We start from the raw sequence: 25,739 nt of genomic DNA, 5'->3' as shown, positions 1-25,739 counted from the left end.
GGTAAAAAAATGTGTTGAAATGCGTGAAATGTTGTTTAAAAATTAAAAAATATTGTTTGAAATGGCAAACCAAACGGGGCCTAAATGTTTTCCTATCTTCTCAATTTTTCATATTTCCACGATTTTCATCCTCCGACCAAACGGACCTAAGTCATCTTCTTATGTCACTCTCTTACCTCATCAACCACTAAACAGTCCAAACTCATCTTCGTTAAGTCAATCCTTAACTCTACTAGTCATTGTATAATCTATTTTCTATCCAACTAATCTCATTTACAACACTGTTTCCATACAATGTCCTGCTCTCACTGTTCAAATTTGTTTTCATAAGCCCCAAAAATGTGTTTCATTTGGTTATAAATTGTTGGCCTTCACATGTCTCAGACTTCAATTATGGTTTGCTCCAAAATGGGCTTGCTCAAGCTTCCATTGGTGGTTTTACTTTGCTCAGTTTTTTCTCTTTTGAGTTTCATAGCACTCTGTGATGCCTCAGAGCTCACTGTGAAGTTCTTGAAGACTCCCCATGCATTCTCAAATCTCAACTCAACCACATTCGTCTTTGAAGTTCTTGTGGGTGGGAGTGGCGCTTGCACCAATTTTAATATCACTTGCAAGGTACGTTAAGCTCTAGTAATAATTTGAGCTAGTTTTACTTGGCTTTTGTTTTGGGTACTCTGCTCTCTCTCTTTCTCCCTCATGTGTTTATATGTTTCATGGATCTTAAGTTAATGCAAGGGAGTTGGTTGATCTAAAAAATTAATTAGCACGTCTCTCCATTCTATAAGGATTTAATGAGCTTGAATTTTCTTTTAGAGTTTAGACTAATCAAGAAAACCATTTGGAATTCAGTTTATTCATATGTACACATTTTTGTATTTTTTTTTTAGTTGATAAGATTATTATAACGAATGATTACTCATATTCATCCTGTTGTCAAGCTAAATTATTGGATTTTTTTTCTGCTTTGCTTATGTGTTTTGCTTTCCATCTCAATGGTAAGTGGGAAGTGAAGAAGATGCATCATGGTTTGATTTATTGGGAAAACTTTGACTTGTTCCACAAAATAATATGTTAATAAACTTGTTGGTGCAGTTGGATGATGGCTTTGGCCGCATTAACGCTTCTCAATGTGAAAATGGGACGGTTTTGTGTGAAGGCTTGCAGGATGGAAATCATAAATTTGAGGTTTGCCCCAACGGGACTCAAGGAGTTGGCTGCAGTAGCTATAACTGGATTGTTGGTTAAGAACCTTCCTTTTATTCTTTTTCTAATTTCTATTATATTTTCTTCAATTACCACTCAACTTCAAATAAGACCTTCTTGCTTGAAAGTCTTCAACAGCTATGTATTCTTTAGTACCCAATTTCTAATGTGTTCATTTTTCTGAAAATGGGTTCTACAAAACCCATCTACTCAATTTTCAAATTTCTATGAAATGCATAAATTTTACCTTACTATTCTTATTCTTGAAGACTTTAAACACACCCCCACATTGAAGGTCAGTGTGACACTTTATCAAGCCTGCTGAAACCAAACCGAGTCTATGATGTTAACAATCCAATTTATATTTTCTGGCAATCATGTTGACTTATATTTTGTCTGTACCCATAGCTGATTAATATTATATACCTTAATTTTGCAGATACTATCCCGCCAACGGCATATGTCTCAGCCTCAACACCTTTCACAAATGCTCTGAATGTTTCTATAAATATATCTTTCAGTGAACCCTGTACTGGTGGAGGAGGCTTTGTATGTGCATCTGTGAATGCCTGCAATGTGAGTAGGAGGCTAACAAACATGTAAAAAAGCCTCTAAATTGATTTTATGCTCTCTCTTTGGTTCTTGCATTATTATAGTGTTTCAGAATTGTGGTTTTTTGGTTAATTTGTTCTAAACCATTCTATTATTGAAGAATGGCTTTAGTTGAATAACTGAAAAATGTCTTGAAATTCCTCATATGGAACTGTCCACGATGTTAGTTAAGTAGATGTGTAAATTGAATATCATAATCTAGGTTCTCTGACTAGTTATGCTGTCTAGACTGAATAATAAACCGAATTCTAACATTTTCATCTCTTTTGGAAAACTCTTTACAGCTTTTGGTCTATGGTGCTGGCCAAGTTATACCAACCTCGCTCAAAATGCTACAGCCAAACCTCCAATATTCTGTCCTTGTGGGTTTATCATCCATTGCTCAGTATGGGCGAGTGACTTTGGTAATGGATAACAATTTTTGTACTGACAGTGCTGGGAACAAATTTACAAGAAACGCGAATTCTACTTTATATTTGCATTTAAGTGAGTCTTATTTTTATTTACAGAGGAATTTATTTTTTTCAATAGGAAATATTTTCATTATTTTCAGGAAGAGTTATAAGTGAAATGTCCTTTCATTGCTATTCTTGTTTTTATCTAACTAATGCCTTGAGCTTTACTTATTGGCAATTTGTATCATATTTAAATTGAATAATCTGGACGGTTTATGTAACTGTCCTTGTTTGATTTGATTGATTGGTTGATTGTTGTTGTCAATGTGTTCTTTACGTGCTCTGTTCATTAATTCTACAGATAGACGAAGTGTCAACTTAACTACTCACGTTCCTAAAAGGCAACTTCAATTTAATGGTGAAACTATACAGGTGCGAGCAACCAATAACTATAAGAAACTAAGGGTCTGTTTAACCTTTCCAGAGCCTGTTCTCAACACATCTGAAGAAATTAAAAATTCTCTCAAAGCGGAAATTTTATATTCTCTCCAAATGAGTGAGGGCTCACTTCTTCCTCTGGTTGACACTAAACAATATCAAGGGCCTAGCAGATTTGAATATAAGGTCAGATGGTTCTCACAATCTAATTTTATTTTTTCAGCCATGAGAGTAGAAGTTGGTTCACAAGTTAGGAGCCTGTTTAGTTGTCCTATGAATTTGGAATGGCTCATTTATATTTTGTCCTATGTAATGCACAACATCATCTTGAATTGGGTCACTTAGAAACATTGGAGCCATTAATTGTACTGAGAAAATAAATCATCTTCAAAAAAATTTCATATATAAAATACAAAAGGGTATTGATTATCACACAGTCATCATTGTATATCATCCATACACACTACCAGTTTCACGTTTTAAATGTGGACATCCTTAACAAATATTTCTATTGCATGTGAAATTGTGGATGTAGTGTGCATGGAGAGTACATTAATGTGTGTGAGAACATTTATTGCTATTTATATCTCTAGGACCTATATTTCTCATACCTTTTCTTTTTTACTCATTTTCACTCTCTCCTTTCAGGTTGCTGCATGTACATCTGACACGGCCATAGTCTATGTAAGCGTTGATACAAACTCTATAATAAGCAGACAGGGGACTCCAGTTTCCCCAACTGAACCATTTACTTTCATATATGGTATGGTTGACAATAGTTTACAAGCGTTACAAAGAGAAAATAAATAATCTGTTTGTGGGATCAAAATTCTGTTACTCAACTCTTTTAATATAGAAACTGTTCAGATAGATTTTTTTTTCTACAGTTATATATATGCAATTAGGCGTAAAAAAAAAAAGATCATATGCAATTAGGAAAGCTTTATATTTAAATGTCTATTTGTTGGTTGTTTCCTCCTAATAGATATAAATGTGACCTTCAGATTCTCTAAGGCCTGCTGTAATGTTGAGTACACCATCCCATAATTGGACAAGAGAACGCAACATCTCTGTGTGGATAAAATTCGGGAAGCCGGTATTTGGCTTTAACTGTTCTCATATATCCATTACAGGAGGGAAATTACAGAGGCAAGTCATTTCTGGTTATCTTCGTGTTTGTATCTATGCATATTAACCCTTACATGAACAAGACATCACATAAATAATTCACCCACACACAAATAAGAAACCATGACGATGACCTTTCTACATACTATTTAGGTTCTTGATGGAAATAATATTTCAATTAGTATGTCATTTTACTCTTTAACAAATTTTCATTTTTGTCCCTTTCCAATGATAATCATTAACATTTTCAGCTTTGAAGAAGTACATAATGGCAAATATACTGTAGTGATAAAAGCAGACAAAGATATTGTATCTGTCTATGTTCCCGAAAACGTAACTAGGGATGCTGCTGGAAACAAAAATCAGCCTTCTAATGTTCTACAAGTAATGCACCGTAAGGATTTTTACTCTTTTCTCTTGTTGTTAGCTCAATTGTAGTTCAACATCTAAGCTCTGGATGACATTTCTTATCCCTTTGATTTTCTCATTTATTTACTGATGTAAGGTTTAAAAAATATACAAATACAGATTCTGTGCCGAAAATACCTCAAGCAATTTATGGATCTATAACTGGCTCATTTGTGGTGATAGTTATTGCTGCTGGGCTGCTCACGGTTTCGATAGCAAACCTTCACTCCAATGGGGAATTTTCTAGTCCTTCTCCATCTCAGTCTGAGAGTAATCTTTTTGTATGATATCTATTTCATTTGAACTGTTATACTGTTATGTCATTAATTGATTATTTAGTTATAGCATGATAATAATATATATGGACGCTTTTACACCTTGTTAAAAACACAACAGTAAATAAACTGACATTTTTTTTTTCTTATAATCATAAATTGACATTAACTCTGTGGCTGGATGTTATAAAAAGGGTAGAGAAAAATCTTACAAATCTTTGAAGTTGAAGCATGAAAAGTTGTGATTTTCAATTCATGTCCGTTGGCTTTAATTTTGTGTCAAATTTGATTGTAATTTATTAAATCATTTACCTTTATTTTTTGGGATTAAATGTAATGGGTTTCGTGTGCAAATTGGTGAAGAACTATGAAGCAGGGGATTTCGCGATTGACTTGCGATTAGTGCAACCTGCAAAAGGCCACGTGAGAAGCATATATTGGAAGTTTAAACGACTCGAGTGTCAAAGGCATTTTGCGAGTGGCTTGCGACTTGGCCAACTTGCGACCTAACTCGCGAGATGCATGGGTAGCTGTTTATGTTTGTTTCCCTCATTTCTTTACCCACACTTATGAAATTGTAAGAAGAGTTTCAGAGAAAAAGCCCTAAAATCCATTTGAGAGTTAGAGATTGTAATCCAACAATCATCTACACATTTCTCTTAGTTTGCTTCAATTTCTTCTCTCTCTAGTTCTATATCCCTTAAGAGGTTCTTAGCCCAAACACAAACCACACATATTCAGAGTGTTGTGAGTTGATTTGGAGCAATTGGGAAGCATTGAGTTCATGCCAATCTTTGATGAAAGCAATTGGTGATAATTGCGGGATCCAGAAATCTATTGAAGATAAGGCTTTGTGAAACTTGTTGGTAGATAGGACTTGGAGGGTCAAAGTACAGAGGGTAGTCTAGGTTTGGGGGGTCTATTTGTTATCCTTATACTCCAACTGATTTACTAATGGATCGATTCAACTTGTGGGCCGTAGAAGTTTTTGCGCCGAGTTCTCCAATTTTCCTCTTCGATAGCAAATTATGGTGTTATCTTGTGTTTGCTTCTCTTCTCCATTACTACTTGTGCTTTTTACTTAATTGTTAATTATGTATGCATGCACTATTAGTAGTCCTAGTTGATTGCACATTTATTACTCTTATTCCGCATTGTTTAGAGTAGATTAAAAGCAATCTAGCTGTAATTTAAAAATTGGAGTCTAAACTACCTCTAGTATTTATACTAGTGAGCTTTCAAAACAAAATTTTTAAATGATGAAAAATAATCATGACCTCAAAAAAAGTTCTGATAGCACGTCGATGTGCAGCTTTATTAACTTTCTTGGGACACCTTATTGTCTCTGCAAAGCATTTCATTTATGGTAAAACAAGATCTTTCCTATGTACAATTTAATTTGCTTATTTTTTCTTTATGGCTGATCCAGTATTTTCCAAGGTTTGAACCAGAAGTCAATCAATCTGTAGCTAGCAGGTCATTTATATGTAGCCTCTTGGCAATCAGTCAAATAATTAAAAATACTGTGGAACAAATTAACCCTCGTCCTCTGGATCCGATAGAAATTAATACATCTAGAATAATTTTCCTTGATTTTTATACATATAATTTAATATATAACTGAACTCTCTAAATATTTTGGATGGTTTTGAGCCTTTTGAGTTTTGACCATGTTGTCTGACTTCTTGAACCAATGTCCCAACTGTGAAGCTTGTGGAGCCTATTGGCAATTCTTCCAAAGATGGAAAACTAGGATTGACCTCTTCAGAGTGGGATTTTGTGGGCTGGGGTTTTATTACATTATTGGCATAAAGAGTAGAACTTATCAAACCTTGGCAGTTAGATTAGAGTAACCTACTGTCACTTAAAGTATTTGATAAATAACTTATCAAACCTTATGAACTGCATCATTCTAGTAGAACTAACCAGCATTTTTCCTTTTCTCTTTCATACAGAGAATTGCATGCCATCTTCAGGTTATTGCATTATCTGGATGGTTGGCAGTCTCGCTGCCAGAGGAGTATTATGAATTGACAAGGGGTTTGCGATGGAGCATTCCCTACTTAAGTCTTCCATGGGAAAGGGAACCTGGGCGCACCTGTCTGGTCATGGAAAACTCGAGTCTCCCTGTCAACGTACAGACGTCTAGACCTGACATTAAAAATTTGGTAGCGCTGGTTGGAAAGGATTATAAATCAGCAGCTGAGGTCAGAAACCTCTACTTTTTCTATGACTTGTTTTTGAATTCTTTAATCTTATAATGAGTAAATTTTTTGATAGAATGCATTGTACACCTGCAGACAGAACATCTTAAATCTGTTCTTGATCCACGTATTTTAGATGGGTAAGTTACGAGGACTCTTACTTCTATTTATTACATGAACTTGCGTATGGATTTTAGAGACAAAACAAATGGAGAAAATATTCAATAAAGATTTATTTTATTTTATTTTATTTTTGGGCTTGAAAATATTCAATATAAAGCAGAAAAACTATGAAAGCCACAATTTTTTATAATTAAAAAAAAAAACTGTAGAATTTAATTTAAATATTTGCTAGTTATTAGTGTAAATGTGTAATATCTTACTAGATTTTGTCTCATGTAGGTGGAAGGATTTTGGTAGAAATATGTTTTGGTTAGCCATAATTGGTGGCGGTCTCATAATCGTGCATGCTTTACTCATTCTCATCCTAAAATTGAAGAAGAAAAATTCTAAAGAGCAGAGGGATTATGGAGGACTCATATCCCCAAGATTTGAAATAATCATTGTAAATCTGGCGCTAACTAGTATTTGTGAGGCCTCTGCTGCTATAATTGGAGGTAACTTGATAGTTTGTTTCCTTCGCCACAAATGAATCCATACCTATGCATTTATCATGCAAAATCTACTTTTCAAAAGATAATTATGCAGCTTTCCCTTTCTTTTCTTTTTTAATTGCAAACCCCATATTAGTATCTTTCAGCTCTCTACTTATATTGAATTCTTTAATCAACGAATTTTCTCACTCTCTCTCTCTCTCTTTTTTTTTTTTTTTTACAAGAAAGTTAGATAATTCTCATTATGATAGGCCATAGAATGAGCTAGTGTTTTTTTTTTTTTTTTTAATGAAATCTTTTCTACTCTACTTATAGAGGTAACTTAATAGTTTGTTTCCTTCCCCACAAACGAATCCATATCTATGCATTTATCATGCAAAATCTGCTATTCAAAAGATAATTATGCTGCTTTCCCTTTCTTTTCTTTTTTAATTGCAAACCCCATATTAGTATCTTTCAGCTCTCTACTTATTCTGAATTCTTTAATCAATGAATTTTCTAATTCTCTCTCTCTTTTTTTCTTTTTTTTTTTCTTTTTTAACAAAAAAAGATAGATAATTCTCATTATGATAGGCCATAGAATGAGCTAGTTATTTTTTTTTAATGAAATCTTTTCTACTCTACTTTCCAAATATGTAATGGAATTATGACTATGTTCCTCTCTTGTTCATATATGTCTTATGGACTTAATAATTATCATATAGCCTGGCACCAGAACTGGTCTACACAGTCCCATCTCCTCACATATTTAAGAACTACAATGAAGCTGATGTTTCACGTTGTTTGAATGTTAACTAAATTCGCTTCTCTGTGCTTGTCAACCATCATAGCATAGTTATCTGACTGCATCATATCAGAGTTACGCGTGTATCTAGAACCAAGATTCACAATTTTTTGCACATCTAAAGTCTGTTTGAATACCGCTTATTGCCAAAAACTGAAAAATTATTACTAAAAACTGAAAACTATAGAAAAATAATTTTTAAATATGTGAATAGTGTCGTAGATCCAGTTTTATAGTAAAATTTGCTGAAATTCATACTTACAGATCCCGTGAACAATGCATTGGACCTAGCCAAAAAAACGCAGACGTGCAAGTTATATATTTTTAGTGCAATCCAAACATACACTTAGTGTGTGTTTGACAAAAATTGTTTTTGTTAACTTATTTTACTATTCAACTTATTTTTGCTATTATTCATGCGCCTCATTGCATATTATTCATGAGTTTCACTGTATTATTTCAATTTATTTTTGTTAATTTTTACTTTTATTTACAGTAATTTCAACAAAATTTTTTCAGTTTTAGCAAAATAAATAGATCCTAAATAGACTCCTCCATGCATGCCCTTTGACTGGCAGCTCTCCTTGTATGTGAGGGTGGTCCTAGGACCACCCTCACTTGCCAAAATTTTTTTATATAAAAATTTATATAAATAATTAGTTTAAATAATCTGTTCTGTGACCACCCCAACTTGAAAAGAAATGTATATATATATATATATACTTGAAAAAAAATTAGAATATATTAAGTTAACCTATTTTGACCATTTTAATAAAAATGTTAAACACCCTAATTTGAGAATCACAAAATTTTGAGTTCAACAAAAATAAGAGTAATGCTCTATCCATAATATTTTCATAATAAATATATATATGGTAAGTTGATACTAATTCTAATTTGGGCTCAACATTTTCATGTTTTACCTACTAATAACAGCTTATTATATAAAATCTGTTATGAAATTGTTGTTGTCATTTTATTGTTCCCATTTCAACATTTTCAATTTTCAATTTCCACTTTTTTTCTTATTAGTTGTTGTTGTTGTTTTTTTTTTTTTTTTGATATTCAAATTGTCTCTTTATTAGATTTTGTATGATTTAAATTTCTTAGTTACCATAAAAAAAGATATTTCATGTATTTTTGTGTGTATGTTTTTTTTTTTTTTTTTGGGTAATATTCAAGTTGTCTCTGTATTAGATTTTATATAATTTAAATTTTTTAGTTACCATAAAAAATAAAAAAATTTCTAGAGACTCTTTGTCATTAGTTTTAATGCTAAGAACTTCAAGCACGGAACCATGTGGCTTAATCATGTCTCACTTCTGCGAATTAAGGAGGAATGGCATCGGGGATTGCTGTTGGCGTTCTGCTTCTGGGTGTTGTGTCTTTTCTACTGCTGGCCTGGCTCTTTTTCCTCTATAAAGGTATTACACGTAAACAGCTACTTGAATACGAGGAAGATCACCAAAAGGGTCGGGGTTTTCGCTGGTATAAAAAAATATTTTTGGTTTCTGTCGAGGGGGCCTGGAGGCCGTCGGAACCTACAAAAGAATATGTAAGCATTTTAGGGTCTCTATATGAAGATTATAGAGGCCCTCCAAGGTCCAAGCTCTCACAGATTTCTGGGGGCAGTTCCCATACACAAGCTGAAGCACCTTTTATCCAAAAGCTGTTTGGAATACTCAGAATAAACTACATATTGCTTGAGTCTGTTATCCAAAAGCTATGTGGAGAACTCAGAATATACTACCCATTGCTTGAGTCCGGGAGACGTGTTTTGCTAGCGATTATGGCTGGTTTCTATAAGGACAAATCGTCTTCTAAGATTCCTACCACATTCAATTTATGCATCAATTGTTTTCATCTATTCTTCCTTGTTCTCGAGAAGCCATTTATTAAGAAAAACATTCAGTTGCTTGAGATCACGGCAGTTTCCAGTGAAGCATGTATATCGGCTATTCTATTTGTTCTCGGAGAGAAGCGATTGTCAGACAAGGAGAAGAATAAAATTGGAATTCTCATGCTTATACTTGTCCTAGTGGGAATTTTACCACAGATAATGAATGAACTGTATGCTTTGTATAAACAGACAAAGCAGCTGGACTTAGAGAAGCATCTCTTATTAACCGGTTTGAAAAGAGCTTCATCTGGATTAACTTTGCTTTTCAGCTCAAAGGAGTTTTCATTAAGCAAGCCCCCAGCTTTAAAGGATAATATTGCAGACTCCAACTCTAAACCAACCTCTTTTGCAGATGAAGATACAGCTACCTCTACCTCTACCTCTTATCAAGTCAAATCTCCAAATCAAGATTGAACCAAAATTCACCAGTCCTTCGGCTGAAAGTAACAGGAACTCTAGAAGTAAGAACAGGAACGAGAATTCTTGGAGTAGGAACTCGAGAACAACTCTTCCCGAAAAATCATGGTTGAACCAACACCACTCTTTGATTTGTTAGGTGCTATCTTTAGTTGCTTAGTTGTTACATGTTAGGATAGACTTCATCCCTTTATCCTTAGCATTGTCTTAGCTTATCATTTATTTTAGTTCACCTCAGCTTTATCTCATTGTTGAGTTACGTTTTCAAGCATGTAAGGCATCTGTAAAAGCCTATGAACAATTATAATAGATATTATCAGAATGTATATGAGAAAAATCAAGCTTATGGAATTTCATCTTTGACGTTTACTTGCTTTCCATTTTTCTCTCTTTTGTCACCATCTCCCCACGTGGGAAGAACAGTGCCGCTCGCGGCAGAGGGGGTTATAACAGATGCTAGCTTAGTAGCTTTAGTAAGGATGAAAGTGGGAGCCCTACTTTAAATACATCTTTTGATTTCAAGTCAAAACCAAGCGGCTTGTACAAAGATTTAGGAGAATGGCTTGTGTCTGGTGCCTAGTTGCCACTGGACATGTTAGGATACAAATACGTGTCCAAGATTGGACATGTATCCGCATCGTAACGTGTCCAGTGGCACTAGCCACTGGACACACGCTCCAGCCAAGATTTAGAACCCATTTATGCATTCAAGCGAAAGTAATGATTCACAGAACACGTCATTTAGATTATTGGTTTCATTACAGTTACTTTATCCATCTTCCAACAGCTGATGCAGTACTATACTTTTTGAGAAGTAATGAGACATGGGCGATTGCTTAGGACTCTGGAGATGGGGTTGTAATCCTTTTATTTCTAAGCTGTGACCCATTTGTTGGGTTCATAATAGTAAAATTTTGGCTCTTTTGAATAGCTATGCCGAAGCATACAGATGTCATTCATGATTGGCGGGTAACAGTGGTGAGATGGTTATTTATGCATTTTTCTTAGGATTTTCTAGTCCTTCTCGTCAAATAGAGTGATATGAGTGTTAAGTACAAGAGATAACTTAATCTTACTCATCACAAACAAGAGCCACAAAGCTCACTTGCTTAGTCGTGCATAAAGATACTTATCTAAGCTACAAGAGATACAAAATTTAGAACACTTTGTTTCAATGGCTATCTAAGGTACACAAGTACCAATGTACACAAAACACTGTTTTTGTTTTTTTTGTTTTTTTTTGTTTTTGTTTTTTTTTTTTTTTTTGATTTTTCAAAAATTTTTTTATGTAAATTTTTTTTTTTCTTTTTTTTTTTTTTTTTTTGAAGAATTTGAAGGGGAGGGGAGAAGAGGGTTTCTACTACTACTACTAATAATAATAATAATAAATTGTCAAATTTGTTCTTATGAATTATGATGTCAAATTATATATTTATTTAAATTAAACAAAAACTTATAATTTGTTAATTTATATTATGTCTTATCATTATCCTATTACCATTTTATTTTCTAAAAAAACTAAACTTAATGAAGGGATACCTGTTCCCCTGATCCTACTTAAATTTTAAAATGATGTAGAACATGCATGTCACACCCCAAACCCAAAAGGGTCAATAGTATGAAAAATCGAACCTTCAAGAGAGATTGTAGGAGGCTTTTTTTTTTTTTTTCATTTGATGAAGTAAACAAATATATTGATATCTTCGCAATATCAGTCAAAGCTCTATGTCACATTTACAAACAATACAAATTACAAATCAAGTGTCTCCAAATATACATAAAAATCCAAAGCTCCAAATAAATAAACACAAAGTCATGATCCTCTCTAAGATACATAACCTCAATAGAAAATCTAGGCCTACCACGTTCAAGGCTAACAAACTTCAAGAGCCCAACCTCTAGTAGAATTAGCTATGGCCTCGATAAATTTAGTAAGTTGAGTCACCAACAATTTACAGTACAAATCTCCCACTTAGCATAGTACTCCAATCGCCATCGATAAACTAAGCTCCATGCCCAACATATAGCTAATTTATTTGTAAAACTGTTAGATATTGGAATGACCTAAAGCCCAGTAAATAGCATAATTAATGAGAGTGAGAGAAATGCAAGTCTCATAATCATTAGCATTTTTACAAAACACAAAACATGTTACACTTTGGGAATTTCCACTAAATTTCTGCAAAATCAATCTTCATGGATAAAATGACAGAAATGATTGAAACAATATAGCACAAAACTTTTTCAAAATATCTTAACATGAAACTACATAATGTATATACTATAAGCAATAATAAAACACCGTTTCAAAACCAAAAAATCCAACCCCAGGGCCATATGACAACGCCATCACAAAGACGGAATTCAACGTTGTCACAGAGACAGAACTAATTTGCTGTCACAAAGATGGAATTCAATTGCCGACACACAGTTGGAACTCAATAACCATCACAAAGATGGGTGCTAAGATACCAATGTCACACAAACTATAGTATCTAATTACTAAGTAATCACTAGGTAATCACACGTTACGACACAATGTTAAAATATAAAGAGCTCGCAGATTACATGAAATCAAAACACAATTCATTTCCAAGTAGTTTCACAAAACCATTTAATATCAAAAGATATTCACAAGCTTCTCAAAGCCTTCAAACTCATTTCTTGTCAAGAAGATTTTGTATCAACTTTCCCAATCTTTTGCAAATAGTGCAATAAATCTATAAAATCCATTCTCAAGAATTTAATCAAAGATGTTAGTCTTTTCTATGCTAACAAATCATGTATTTCTATATATTCAATAAGAAATATAATTCACTTTTAAATGCTTTATGCATTTTCCATAAATGATTAACAATAACAGTACACACAGTACATTTTAGGAAAACCATGAATAATGTTCCAAAATGGGTTTAACCATAAAATACTTTAGTGCAATAATGATTCTTTTTTTAAAATCCCACTAAGAAACCACTTACCTTAGCAGTCCAATCCAAATTTACCTTAACTGGGCACCGCTTTCAACCAATCAAGTTACTAGTTCCATCACTAAGTATCTTGGAACCTAGAAACACAAGTATCAAGCCTATTAATAACAATGCGTATTGCAAATTACACTATCATATTTGTCTCCATAAATAGGAAAAGATCCCCTCAAAAATCAAACTTAAGGCCCTAAAGCCTAACTTGACCATCCTAAGACAAGTACCCCTACCCAAATGGGAACCAAGCAAGCATACAAGAAACTCATAAGGCTATAACACAACCAAAACCTTTTATTTCCCTACCACAACCACAAGTCAAGCAAATGCAACCTCATAACTCATTGAGGTCATTCGTCAAACACTTGAACTAAACATGACCTTATCTATTGATTATTGATTAGATGGGTTAGAGCATAATCACCTAAAATAGAGTAATGGGCGAATATAGGTAACCAAAGATAAAAAATAAAAACTTAAAATCCTACTGCATCAGCATACCCATTTCCCTTGTTAGAAACTAAAAGAATATGGACAGACACCCAATGTGAGCATGTTCCTCTATTTGCCTTAGATTGTAACATCTAAGAGTTATGGAGTAATGGTATTAGACCGTTACACTACCCCACTATCCCACTCAATATTAATGGAGTAGTGTGTATATAAACACCAAGAATGGTACCCATTGAACAGTGAATGAATTCTACATTTCTCATAGTGTTTACAAAGTGTTGTGAGGCTTTTAGGTTGTGGGCTATGTTTTCATCACTCTAGTAGTGTGCTACACTGTCGGAGAAACGTTTTTGGTTTACAGATCATACAAACTAGAATTTTGAACGTGTTTGAATGGCTGGTCTGTGTGGAGGCTGGCTTTAGACAGTGTAGAACAATCTCAAAACTCCTATGTGATCATCGATTTAGGCCAAGAGAGGTATGCCAAAAAACCGATTACTTATATTCCACTACAAGTTTCTATTTCTTACATTGGTATCAGAGTGTTTATAGGTTGTTCTCGATGTCATAGGCATATATGATTAGTTCTTAATGTGTTTTATGCTTTTGTGGTATGCTATGTATTTCTATGCACCTCACATGGCCTTCAATGGCAAGTTTTGATTCTGAGCATTTCGTGCCTTGAAATTAATAGATGTTGTTTATATTACATGTATTAATATCTACCTTAAGTTTCGTAGCAAATCTCTAAGTGTGCCATGAGACATAGTTTAACAAAACTTAGAACACCGAAACTTTAAAGACAAAACTGCTCTTATATGATTTATGTTTACAAAATATGATTTCATATTATGAATTTATATGTTATAAGCTTTAAATCAGTATATGGTATGTTAAAAATGGACTTGAAATGAAGAAGATATAAAATTTTGAATTTCATGTCTGAAGCTCGTTTTTTGGCTGAAAGAAATTGAAAGAACAAGGTTGAAGAAAACCTACACATCACGTGGGCTAAGAGTGATAGTAAATAAAAAGATAAATAAAATAAATAAATAAAAGGCAACCTGCACATCACGTGTTTCACTTGCCAAAAGGGCGTGTTTCACTTGCCAAAAGGGCTAGAACCAAAAGAAAAAAAATAAATAAATAAAAGGGTCCCACAAATCACAAATGTTGTTTGTGATCAGTACATTTAGGATCCTTGTTTCTTGTGAGATTCTTTTTGTTTTATGCATATTGAGCTTATTGCATTTGTTTCACCATTATTTAAAAAGACGTAACTACGTAAGTACATGACCAACTCCATATAATGGTCAATGATATATTTACAATAATTTATTTGGATTAAAATTGTATTAAATACTATATAAGTCTAATATTTATTTCTCATGAAACGTAAAAGGTATATGTGTAAATGATATGGAATTTATTTAATTTTGCAAATGATTTAATTCCATTATTATTTCTTAGTGAAATATGGTATTAATATATATATATATATTTACACAACATTAAATACTATATTTAACGTGACAAAGAAATAATTATTTCTTAGTGAAATAATGAAATGCCTATATGAATTGTTCTCATGAGTTTAAATTTTGATAGCATGTTTGGCTTAATAGTTAATTGATAATATTGGTGAATTATTTTCAATACATATATTTTGTAAATATGTTTAGAATTGAAATATGGAATAGTGGGAGTATGGTTGAGTTGCGTTATCTCCCTTACATAATTTTGCACGAATAGATTAAAATTAAGCTTAGTAATAAACACTAGTGGCGCAAGAGATGATTAAGAAGCTTAGTCAATTTTTGATCTTGCGACATGTGTTGATTATCTAAGTTTATTTTAGATTGAACGTCAAAATTTTTGAAATGTGTGTGTAATGTCCCATTTGTGAAATTTTGTAGTGAAATGGCTTCCAAAGGTATAGTTGATGATCTCAATAAAGGAGAGAAATTTGATGGTGAAAATTACAATATTTGGCACCACAAAATCCAGTATGTGTTGAATGAGCAAGTAGTCCTAGAGACTCTAACTTATTCGTTGAGTAAACCCGATAAGGGAAGCACTGAGCAACACCAACGTGATCTTGCTGCCTATGAAAGTTGGCGCAAGAAGGATTTGTGTGTGCGCTTTACAATGCTGAGCAGCATGCACAATGACTTAATTGGTGAATTTGAGCAGTATACAACTGCACAAGACATGTGGAAAGCTCTAAAGCTAAGATATGGAGGGACATTAGCCATTAGACTGTGTGGCTTAACAATGAAATTTGATTCATATAAGATGCGCTCTGAACATACAATGAAGCAGGATCTTAGGGTGATGTCCTTTATGATTCGAGAGCTCAAATCAGCTGGAAACAATCTTACTGACGAACAACAAGTCTAGGCAGTGATTTGTTTACTACCAAGTTCATGGGAGACGATGTGTCAAAACTTGACACATAATGAGAACATCAAAACATTTGATGATGTGGCCCATCACTTGGAACTTGAAGCTGAGTGCCTTGAAGTAGCCAAGCCGATTAGTTCTGTAAACATGGTTGAGACTAGCTCGCGTAAGGCATCTAGGCCTAAACGCAAGCAACCTGATTATGCTCCTAGACAAGAGAGACCTAATGGGCCATCGCCTAAGAAGGCTAAGTTTGTCAAGCGCAATACTAGAGGAAAGCACGCAAAGAAGGACAAGTCTAAGTTGACTTGTTATAATTGCGGAAAGAAAGGACATTTTGCTCATGAATGCATTGAGCCAAAAAAGGTAACACCTAATCCTATATCTCACCATGTTTTTGTAACTAGTCATGTCCTTGTTGCTAATTTTGGTCCTACGTGGACTGTAGACTCAGTGGCAACAGAACATATAGCGAGAGATAGAGTGGGATTTGTGGAGTACTATCAGATTCCTGTTGGGTGTAGAGACATCAAGGCAGGAAACAGAGCTAGCGTGGAGGTACTTTGAATTGGTACCTACAAGCTAGAATTGTGCGGTGGTCGCAGTCTGTTGCTCCATGACGTGTTGTATGCTCCAGAGATCTGGAGGAACTTACTTTCCGTAGTTACTTTGTTAAGACTTGGTTTTCGGTTTATTTTTGAGAATAGTTATGTTTTATTGCATTTGGGAATAGTTTATTATGGCCGTGGTTTAATTTCAAATGGTTTTTTAATTTTGGATATTGAATATTATAATAATGATAGTTCAGTTTTTTTGACTTTATCTGATAATGCTTCTGATAATTCAATTATATGGCATGCTAGGCTTGGTCATATAGGGCAAGAGAGGATGACTAGGTTAGCTAGAGAAAGCCTTATGGGCAATCTCGCTAAGGTCACTTTGCCCACATGTGAACATTGTCTTGTGGGAAAGTAAAAAAGAAAACCATTTGGAAAAGACACAAGGGCATCTTTTCCGTTGCAACTAATCCACTCTGATATATGTGGTCCAATGAATGTGAGGGCAAGGCATGGAGATTTCTACTTCATCACATTTATAGATAACTATACACGTTACGTCATGTCTATTTGATTTCTCATAAGTCTGAGGCTTTAGATTGCTTTAGATGATACATGAGATTGGTTGAGAATCAATTAGACAAGAGCATTAAGGTTTTCAGAATTGATTGTGGGTGTAAGTATCTATCTGAGCAATTTAAGGAGCTCTGTGATGAAAGGGAATTGCATGGCAGTTAATGATGCCTTATACACCGCAACAAAATGGTGTGGTGGAAGGGAGAAATTGAACACTGCTAGAGATGGTTAGGTCAATGATGGCACAAGCAAACTTACCGATTTCGTATTGGGGGGATGCACTTTTGACTGCATCCTATATACTTAACTGAATGCCCTCTAAATTAGTATCTTCCACACCTTATTAACTATGGACCAGCAAGAAACCTGACTTGAATGACTTGCGGCCATGGGGTTCAATAGGTAATGTTCACAATACTTCTCATAGATATGGGAAGTTGGGGCCTAGAGGAAAGAAGTGCATCTTTATAAGGTTCTGAGCATTCTGAAGGCTATGTGTTGATAGGTGAATAACCTGATGGAAGTATAACTGAATTGGAGTCACGTGATGTTGATTTCATTGAAAGTGAATTCCCTAACATAGGTGAGGTTGAAAAGAACTTGACTCTTTATGAAATGATGGATCAAGAGGTAGGCACCCCAAGTAGACTAGTAGTGGACAAGGAAGAAATTCCTAAAACTCCTAAAGATAGTGGGAGCGACTCACAACCTAGTGGGAGCACACCACTAGAAGCCGATCCATAACAACCTCAGTCTCGTAGAAGCAACCGTGGAAATGTTCCTCGTCGTTGTTTTGAGATTGAGGGGAAAGCTTTCATGATTGCTTCACAGGATGATGATGAGCCAAAAACTTTGCAAGAGGCTTTCTCATCTTCTGTTAGTGATGAGTGGATGAAAGCAATGAATGATGAAATAGAGTCTATGAGGACTAATCAGGTTTGGGATTTAATAGACCTACCATCAGGTCATAAAGCAATTGGGAACAAATGGGTTCTTAAAATCAAATGCAAGGCGGATGGGTCAATAGAAAGGTATAAAGCTCGATTAGTGGCAAAAGGATACACTCAAAAGAAGGGTGTTGACTACGAGGAAAATTTTTCTCCAGTTGTGAGGTTTGCCTTTGTTTGACTCATTCTGGCCATTGTTGCAAACTTGAATTTGGAATTATACTAAATGAACATTAAAACAGATTTTCTCAATGGAAAACTAGATGAAGAAATCTATATGGATCAACCTATTGGCTTTGTGACCAAAGGTCAAGAGCACTGAATGTTCAAAATGAGTGTAAAACGCCCTTGAACGTTCAGACCCCAAATTACAAATTATCAAATTAAGCTTATAATCAAACAATTAATATGCGGAATATGAACATAAGCCAAATACAAAATTGATAAATAATCTAAGCCAATTATAATCACATCCACAGCAGAAAATAAAAGGCAAAGATAAAGGAAGAGAGATGCAAACACAAGGACAACACGCGATGTGTTATCGAAGAGGAAACCGAAGCCCTCGATGTAAAACCTCTCCGCCGCCCTCCAAGCGATCAATAATCCACTAGAAAATGTAGTAGGGGTACATGAATAACAATAGACCCTCCAAGCCTAATCTACCCAGGTACCTAAGCCCTCCAAACTTCTTGCTCCAACGAGGTTGGGCCGAACCTTTTTCTTTTCTAGCTTACCAGATTCTGCTATAACCCATAGCATCAACCAATAACCATAGGTCCCTTCCAAATTGCTTCCCTTAGCACCAAAATACCTTCTCATAGATGTGGATGTGATGAGAAAAGGATTTGGTCAATAACCTCTCAAGGATGTATCAATGGAAAGGAAGAGAGTAGAGGAATTTGAAGAGTCTCTAAGTGAAGATTGGGGATGAGGAAATCATGTTTTTCTTTAGGGTTTCTCTCACAAAATTCTCTCTAGAAGCTCTCTACATTTCGTGGGTATAAGGGTCTATATATAGTGGTATGTGTTTGGAATACGAAGAGACAGTTTTTCACAAATAGGGTGAGTTGGCGACTTGGCCTTGCGACTGGTCTAAGTCGCGAGCTAACGGCCTGGCCAGCCTGGGACTTTTGTCCTATAATGCGACAGCTAGTGTGACCCTTCGCCTCCCCGCATGCTTCTCACGTGTGCAGTAATTAGCGCTTGTAAGTCGCGAGTCAGCCGTGAGTCCTTGCTTCTTTGCACATTGTTGAGCAATTCTTCATACTCTCTTCACACACTACTCTTACAAGAATCCCACCTAAATACAGGGTTACTAAGTGCTAAATTACAAACAAATTGACATGGAATAAAACCAATAAGATGGTTGATAAAATTCAACCTTACAATCTCCCCTTTTGGTTATTCCGTGACAAAACCCTATAACAAACTCTAGACATAACGCGTGAGTTGGGAATAGTTGAAAAACTCACTCACACCTAACTCTAGAATATGTGTAGCTCTTGAACCATAAGAAGTATCTCCTGAAACACAACAACACAATAAGTTCATTGTATGTAGAAAACTTGTAATGCATACGGAGCAAGCACAATGCGATCAAGCAAAATGGAATATAGCAATAAACCATGGCAAGACCAAAATAGACAATTACTCCAAACAAGTGATCACAATGCTCATTCACACTTGGAATGAGCATCCGGACATTCAAGCTGACAAACACAAGGCAAATCACTTGAATGACCAACACTCAATCAATGCACAGTACATGAAGTATATGCATATAGGAATAAAATCCTACAATGGCACAAGAGTGAGAGTACTTAAAGAAAATGCATAACATTTAGCAGCAAGTACTAAAAACTTTAAAAGCTTACAAAAGCAACAGGTACAAACATAAACAAGAACCTTAAAAACCTACAAAGGTACTAGGTACAAACATAAACAAGAACCTTAAAAACCTACGGGTACTAGGTATAAACATAAACATATAAAGTAAAATATGCTGAATAACATCAAATTATATATTGAATAACTTCTGAAATAAATAACTGTACTAGTGAACCACAAGTTTTCCAAAAGTATAAAAACCATATCAACACCGAATAAAAACTATAATAAACACATCAGACAAAAACAAGAGTATATAACAACTACAAAAACTCCCCCTTTCAGTATGCACACTCCTTTTCATTCTTATGCTTCTCTCCCCCTTACTGTGTGTTGCTCTCCCCCTTTTTGGCACGAATAGCTAAAGACTTTCTTCCAGCTTCTGTTGAATGGTATCTAGTTATAACTCGAGACTGTGAAAGGAGTTAAGGAGCCGTTCCAAATTAGAAATCCGATGAAGCACATTTTCAATAAAGTAACTTTGCTTGGGAGTTTGGAATTCAGGGGGAACAAATGGGGTGCCGATTGATTGTGCAGGTGCAACTGTAGCATGAGCAGATGGAGATGCATGTGTGGATGGCTCACTCTTAGGTTTCTTAGAGGAGTGACTCTTGCTTGCTTGGAAAGTGTATATGGATATTGGTCAAGGACGAGGCAGAATTTTCTCATCTGATGAAGGACTAACACCTTCATAAAGGATAATCTTCATGATTAGATTACAGAACGGAAGAATTGTTCGTGCTACAGATTGAGCCGCTATTTTCCCAATTATCTAGAATATGTGAGCAAAGATGTTAATCAGGGCACCAGAAATGAGGTTGCACAGGAATTTAGCCCTTCCAAGACTGATGAAGGCAATGTTTGACAGTTGGTAGAGATTGGAGAACATGATCAGCTTTAGAGTTGTCAGTTCAGGCGAAAACAATGCAATGCTTATAGATGATCTTGTACTTCCCACTTCATGTTCATTCCCAAGAACTTGAAGGATGTCTTGTGCCTGAAGTACTCTGTCATCATATGGAGTTCGATCCACGTTTTTTAGTCTGGTGATGCGAAGTACTTGAGCAATGTAGTCTGCATTCATGGAAAATTTTGTTCCTTGTACCCAGCACTTCAACTCTACCCCTGTGTATCTGGCATTAGAGAAGAATTCCTTAACCAATTCTTCAATTAGATCCTCAAAATTCCCAAAAAGGTCAGCCCAATTTCTTTCTTCAAAAATCTTAGGGATAAATGTTGTCCTTAGGGTATCAAATTTGACAATTTGTTCCACAATGGGAGAAGCCTCTTTCAAAGTGTCTGTGTAGGTCTTTAAGTCAATAGGTGTCCTGAATCTCTCAATGGAAGAGTCTCTATATGACTTAGATGATAGTCGTGTCCGTTTAGCAACCGGGGTTGATGGGTCATCGGTTACAATGTCTTTGCCTTTGGAGGAACAACGAGTCAACTAAAAAAAAAATCAAACACACAGTAGAGAACCAAATGAAATACCACAGGGTACACATATTAGTTTGATTAGATTCAGATATAAGAGTGTGAAACAGAGAGATTTCACTAAAACACAAAAACATGAACCAGGATAAAACCAAGAAGACATAAGCAATACAGACAAAAGAAATCGGCAAACAAATATGATGAAGAACAGTAACAACTCAGAGTCAAGTGGGCAATGTGCATAACAAAGTCACAAGTGACAAAATACCAAGAACATGATATGACTGGAGCAACACATTCATGAAACAAATTACAGAGCACAATCTCTCTATAGACAGAAACATGATAACACACATGTATAGTATTAGAAACAAAGTAAAGCCAAGACTAGAATAACAAATCTCAATACTCAAAACCCAAACCGAGTTCGAATCCATTAAATCTCAACAACTCAAAAACACTTCACAAAACAAAAAAAAATGCTCGAATCAAGTACGATGAAGTGAGATAGAGATAACCTATACCTTTTTCTTGATGTTTGATGAAGACATGATGCAAAAATGGAAGCTTTTTTCAGAGAGGCACGGAGTGTTTAAGAGAGAGAAATAAGGGAGATAATGAATAGTCACAAAAATTCGAGGAAAAAACTGAAAAAGTTTTTTAAAAACTGTCTTTAAAACGCAAAACACGCATTTTTCGTGACTGGATTAAGTCGTCAGTCGATCGCTAGGGTAAGCCGCAAAACACTATGAAACCAAGATTCTTAAAAAATCTTCTAAGTGTTTTTCGCGACTGGAAGGTCTACTCGCGATACATTCGCCAGGTGAGCCACGAAAATCTCTGTGTACCCCTCGTGATTGGACCTTCCACCTGTGAACAAGTCGCCACACTGAGCCGCAAAAATCATAAAAACTCAAATTTTGAAAAATTTTCTAAGTATTTTTTGCGATTGAGACCTAGACTCGCCAGTGAGCCGCAAAAAATCTCAGAGAGAGCTCGCGATTGGGGCATGCGACTAGACCAATCCACGGCTGAGTCACCAAAACAGGGCAACACTGTTTTTGATATTTTTGACAATTTTGTATAAACAAAATACTTTCCAAAAACAAGCTAAAAGACTCAAAAATCTTTTTGTGTTTGATTGACAAAGATTGAGCTTGTGAAAACACATTTAAATAAGTACAATCACACAAATGAATATGGCATTTATTGAACATAGACTTGTGTGTTGTGTGTGAATATCAAGAATGAGATAGTCCTTAGTTTAATGTGAAGCTTCAATGATCAATTCAACCAAGGCATACACAACTAGGACTAGATAATGTGACCCATCTCAATTATAGAAGTATGCATGTATGACCTCCCTCATAAACTTAAGTACATTTCTTTGAAACTTTTCATTTGGCTCCATTTCTAACATATCATTTGATCTTTTTGAATCAACATATCTCATTGTGAGATCGATGCCTGAAATTTTTAATATTTCAATTTGATGAGTTAGCCTTTGGCTTATTGGGGCATCATACATTTCATTTTGGTCGCTTTCCCTTTTTCCTAATCAAATACTAGTATGTGCGACAGGCTTTTGGAACTCAATATCTCTTTTCATTTGAAGATTTACATTTGGTGAGCTCTTTGAGTAAAGCAATAAAATAAAAGTGGGAAGATATATAGGCACAAGTCTATGCATGTCTCAAGATTAACAAAACCATTCACTAATCATTCATGACAAGGTTGAAGATCTATTTACAACAGTCACATAGATTTCAGAATTTCTTCCACAGTGATATAAGTGCATAAGAGACAAGCTAAACTCGTTAAATGCACATAGCCATTAGTACAAAGGTACAAGGCAAAACATGCTTTAAGACAAAACTCAACAAAGCCGATCAAACATTTTAGGATTTTCTACTTTTTATGTGTTTTTGGATTTTTGACAAAAAATTAGTAAATGATTTAACAAAATCAACATAAATAACAATGTAAAAGCATTTGAACCAAAAACATACACACAAACAAAATAACAACCTAAAAACTTGCAAGAAGCACACAACCAAGCATATTCACAAACATGGGAAGTATTAATGTATGAACATGTTGTAATGCTTATGCATGAGTACCCTTTGTCACCCACACGTCACGTGCGTTTGGGGTGATATCCTTGACTGATTAGGTACGAAAGTTAGGACTTTCAGACCTTTTTGTGAAGCTTTCCAAGCAATTGGTGAAGGCACCGATCATCTTCATCACATCCATCATTCTTGGATCACGATTCTGACTTCTTGGTTGCTCACCACCCCAAGACCTCTCGTCATTTCTCCTTCCTCATGATCGAGGAGTTCTTACATTGTTCAATGCTCTCAGCTTATGGCAGTTGGGTTTTGTATGTCCTTGCAATCTGCAGAAGTGACAGAAATGACTCGTTCTAGAACCCTGTTGTGATCTTAGAAGTGATCTTCCTCTAACTCAAAATCTGGCTTCTGATTGATTACGGGACTTGTTAAACACCCGTTGATCAGCCACATTCTTCCTTTTCTCAGCCTTAATTTTCTTAGGATTAGACTTATCCACAGTCGTCTCTTTGGTCTTCACAAACTTCACTTCTTTGGTGACATTGGCTGATGAGCTACTCCCTTCGGTATATCCCAACCCGGATTTGTCTGAGGCATGCTTTTGAGATGAAATAACATCATCTATCTTGGAGAAGACCCTATCTATCTTGGCATGAGCTTGCACTACCTCTTGCTCAAGAAATCTCACTTTTGTGTAAGCTTCTGATAGCTCATCATTAAGTGTTTTAATCTTACACTTTGCCTCCTTGTATCGTACCAGCAGAATTTTGTAATCTTCCTCAGCTTTCTTCATCTTCTTTACAGCTGCCTTTGCCGCCTTTGCATACTCATCCGATTTCTCAAGAAGTAAGGTGTCATTCTCTTAAGGACCAGATGTATCTTCATCTTCTTCAGCCTCCAATTCTTCACAACCCCAATAGACTCCAAGTCAAAATGCTCACCAAGCTCCTTCACAAGTGAACCCAAATCATCTGAGGATTCCACATGTGTAATGGTCATGAATGTGGAGTAATTTCCTTCTCCATCACAGCTATCTTCAGAGTCAGAGTTTGATGAATCAGTGTCACTCAAAGTAGTAGCATATACCTTTCCTTTTGACTTCAAATAGTTGGGACATTCTTTTTTGAAGTGTCCATGTCCATTAATTCCTTGAGAAGATTGGGAATCTTTACTTTCTTTCCTTCGGAATTCTTTCTTCTCCTTCCCGGAACTTTGAAATTTCCCTTTGTCACCAACTTTCCCACCGTTCTTGAGTTTTAAGAATTTCCAGAAGTTCTTTACAAGGTATGCCACATCTTTATCTACTACATCCTCTTCCAAAAATTCACGAGATACCACTCTCTCATCAATTGTTTTAAGAGCAAGAGATTTGCTCTTCTTCTGCGTAGGCAATGACAATTCATACGTCTGCAATGAACCGACCAACTCTTGAACTTTAATGTCATTAAGATTCTTTCTCTCTTCAATGGCCGTTACTTAGGCATGAAAACTTTCTGGTAGTGATCGATGGATCTTCCTTACAACTTTAGAATCCTTCGTCTTTTCCCCTAAATTAAATTTGCTGACAACCACCTCATTCAGCTTACTATAAAAAGAGTCAAAGGACTCATCCTCACTCATCTTTAGCTCCTTAAAGCGAGTGGTCAGCATCTAGAGTTTGGTGTCCTTCACCTTCTTAGTCCTTTCATAAGTTGTCTCCAGAATTTCCCATGCTTCTTTTGCAATGGTGATATGTGAAATCCTGTGAAATTTTTCTGGAGAGGCACCATAGAAAATGGAATTCAAGGCTTTGCTATTTACATTAGCCGCGCGAGAGCTGCCTTATCCCAAGTGGATTTGGCAGCCTTTGGTCTAGTCCAACCAACTTCAACTGCATCCCACATAGCATCATCAATAGAACACAAAAATGCTCTCATTCGAACTTTCCAAAATGCATAATTATTACCATAAAAAAATGATGGCACAATAAGAGATTGAGACCTATCCATCTCAAAATAGGGTCAAGGATCGCCCTAAGGTATTTAAACCGCAACAAGTGCACTCGTGCT

General features: G+C 35.3%; 2 protein-coding genes across 2 annotated transcripts; both read left to right on the top strand.

The window, feature by feature from the left end:
* The first annotated feature begins 267 nt into the window (after positions 1–267).
* On the top strand, positions 268–3,912 carry LOC111987182 (uncharacterized). Its single transcript, XM_024018889.2, has 7 exons — positions 268–615; positions 1,093–1,240; positions 1,643–1,779; positions 2,100–2,301; positions 2,572–2,834; positions 3,297–3,411; positions 3,653–3,912. The coding sequence occupies exons 1-7, from the start codon at positions 376–378 to the stop codon at positions 3,841–3,843; spliced, it is 1,296 nt and encodes a 431-aa protein (XP_023874657.2). The 5' UTR covers positions 268–375; the 3' UTR covers positions 3,844–3,912.
* A 92-nt stretch (positions 3,913–4,004) lies between these two features.
* On the top strand, positions 4,005–10,728 carry LOC111987181 (uncharacterized). Its single transcript, XM_024018888.2, has 6 exons — positions 4,005–4,170; positions 4,305–4,465; positions 6,415–6,666; positions 6,760–6,803; positions 7,066–7,280; positions 9,396–10,728. Exons 1-6 carry the CDS (start codon positions 4,005–4,007, stop codon positions 10,373–10,375), a joined length of 1,818 nt encoding a protein of 605 aa, XP_023874656.2. The 3' UTR covers positions 10,376–10,728.
* The last annotated feature ends 15,011 nt before the right edge of the window (positions 10,729–25,739 follow it).

This window comes from Quercus suber, unplaced genomic scaffold (genome assembly GCF_002906115.3).
Source record: "Quercus suber isolate HL8 unplaced genomic scaffold, Cork oak 2.0 scaffold_1030, whole genome shotgun sequence".
Classification (NCBI taxonomy): Eukaryota; Viridiplantae; Streptophyta; class Magnoliopsida; order Fagales; family Fagaceae; genus Quercus; species Quercus suber.
Note: the sequence above shows the minus strand (reverse complement) of the source record. Positions and strands in the feature narration are given on the sequence as shown.

Bases quoted from the DNA above. Each gene is read 5' to 3' on its own strand.
- LOC111987181 (XM_024018888.2), top strand. From the start codon at position 4,005: ATGATAATCATTAACATTTTCAGCTTTGAAGAAGTACATAATGGCAAA. The intron at 6,804-7,065 runs GTAAGTTACGAG...TGTCTCATGTAG, and splicing joins GATCCACGTATTTTAGATGG to GTGGAAGGATTTTGGTAGAA. The intron at 7,281-9,395 runs GTAACTTGATAG...CTGCGAATTAAG, and splicing joins CTCTGCTGCTATAATTGGAG to GAGGAATGGCATCGGGGATT.
- LOC111987182 (XM_024018889.2), top strand. From the start codon at position 376: ATGTCTCAGACTTCAATTATGGTTTGCTCCAAAATGGGCTTGCTCAAG. The intron at 1,780-2,099 runs GTGAGTAGGAGG...AACTCTTTACAG, and splicing joins CATCTGTGAATGCCTGCAAT to CTTTTGGTCTATGGTGCTGG. The intron at 2,302-2,571 runs GTGAGTCTTATT...TTAATTCTACAG, and splicing joins TACTTTATATTTGCATTTAA to ATAGACGAAGTGTCAACTTA.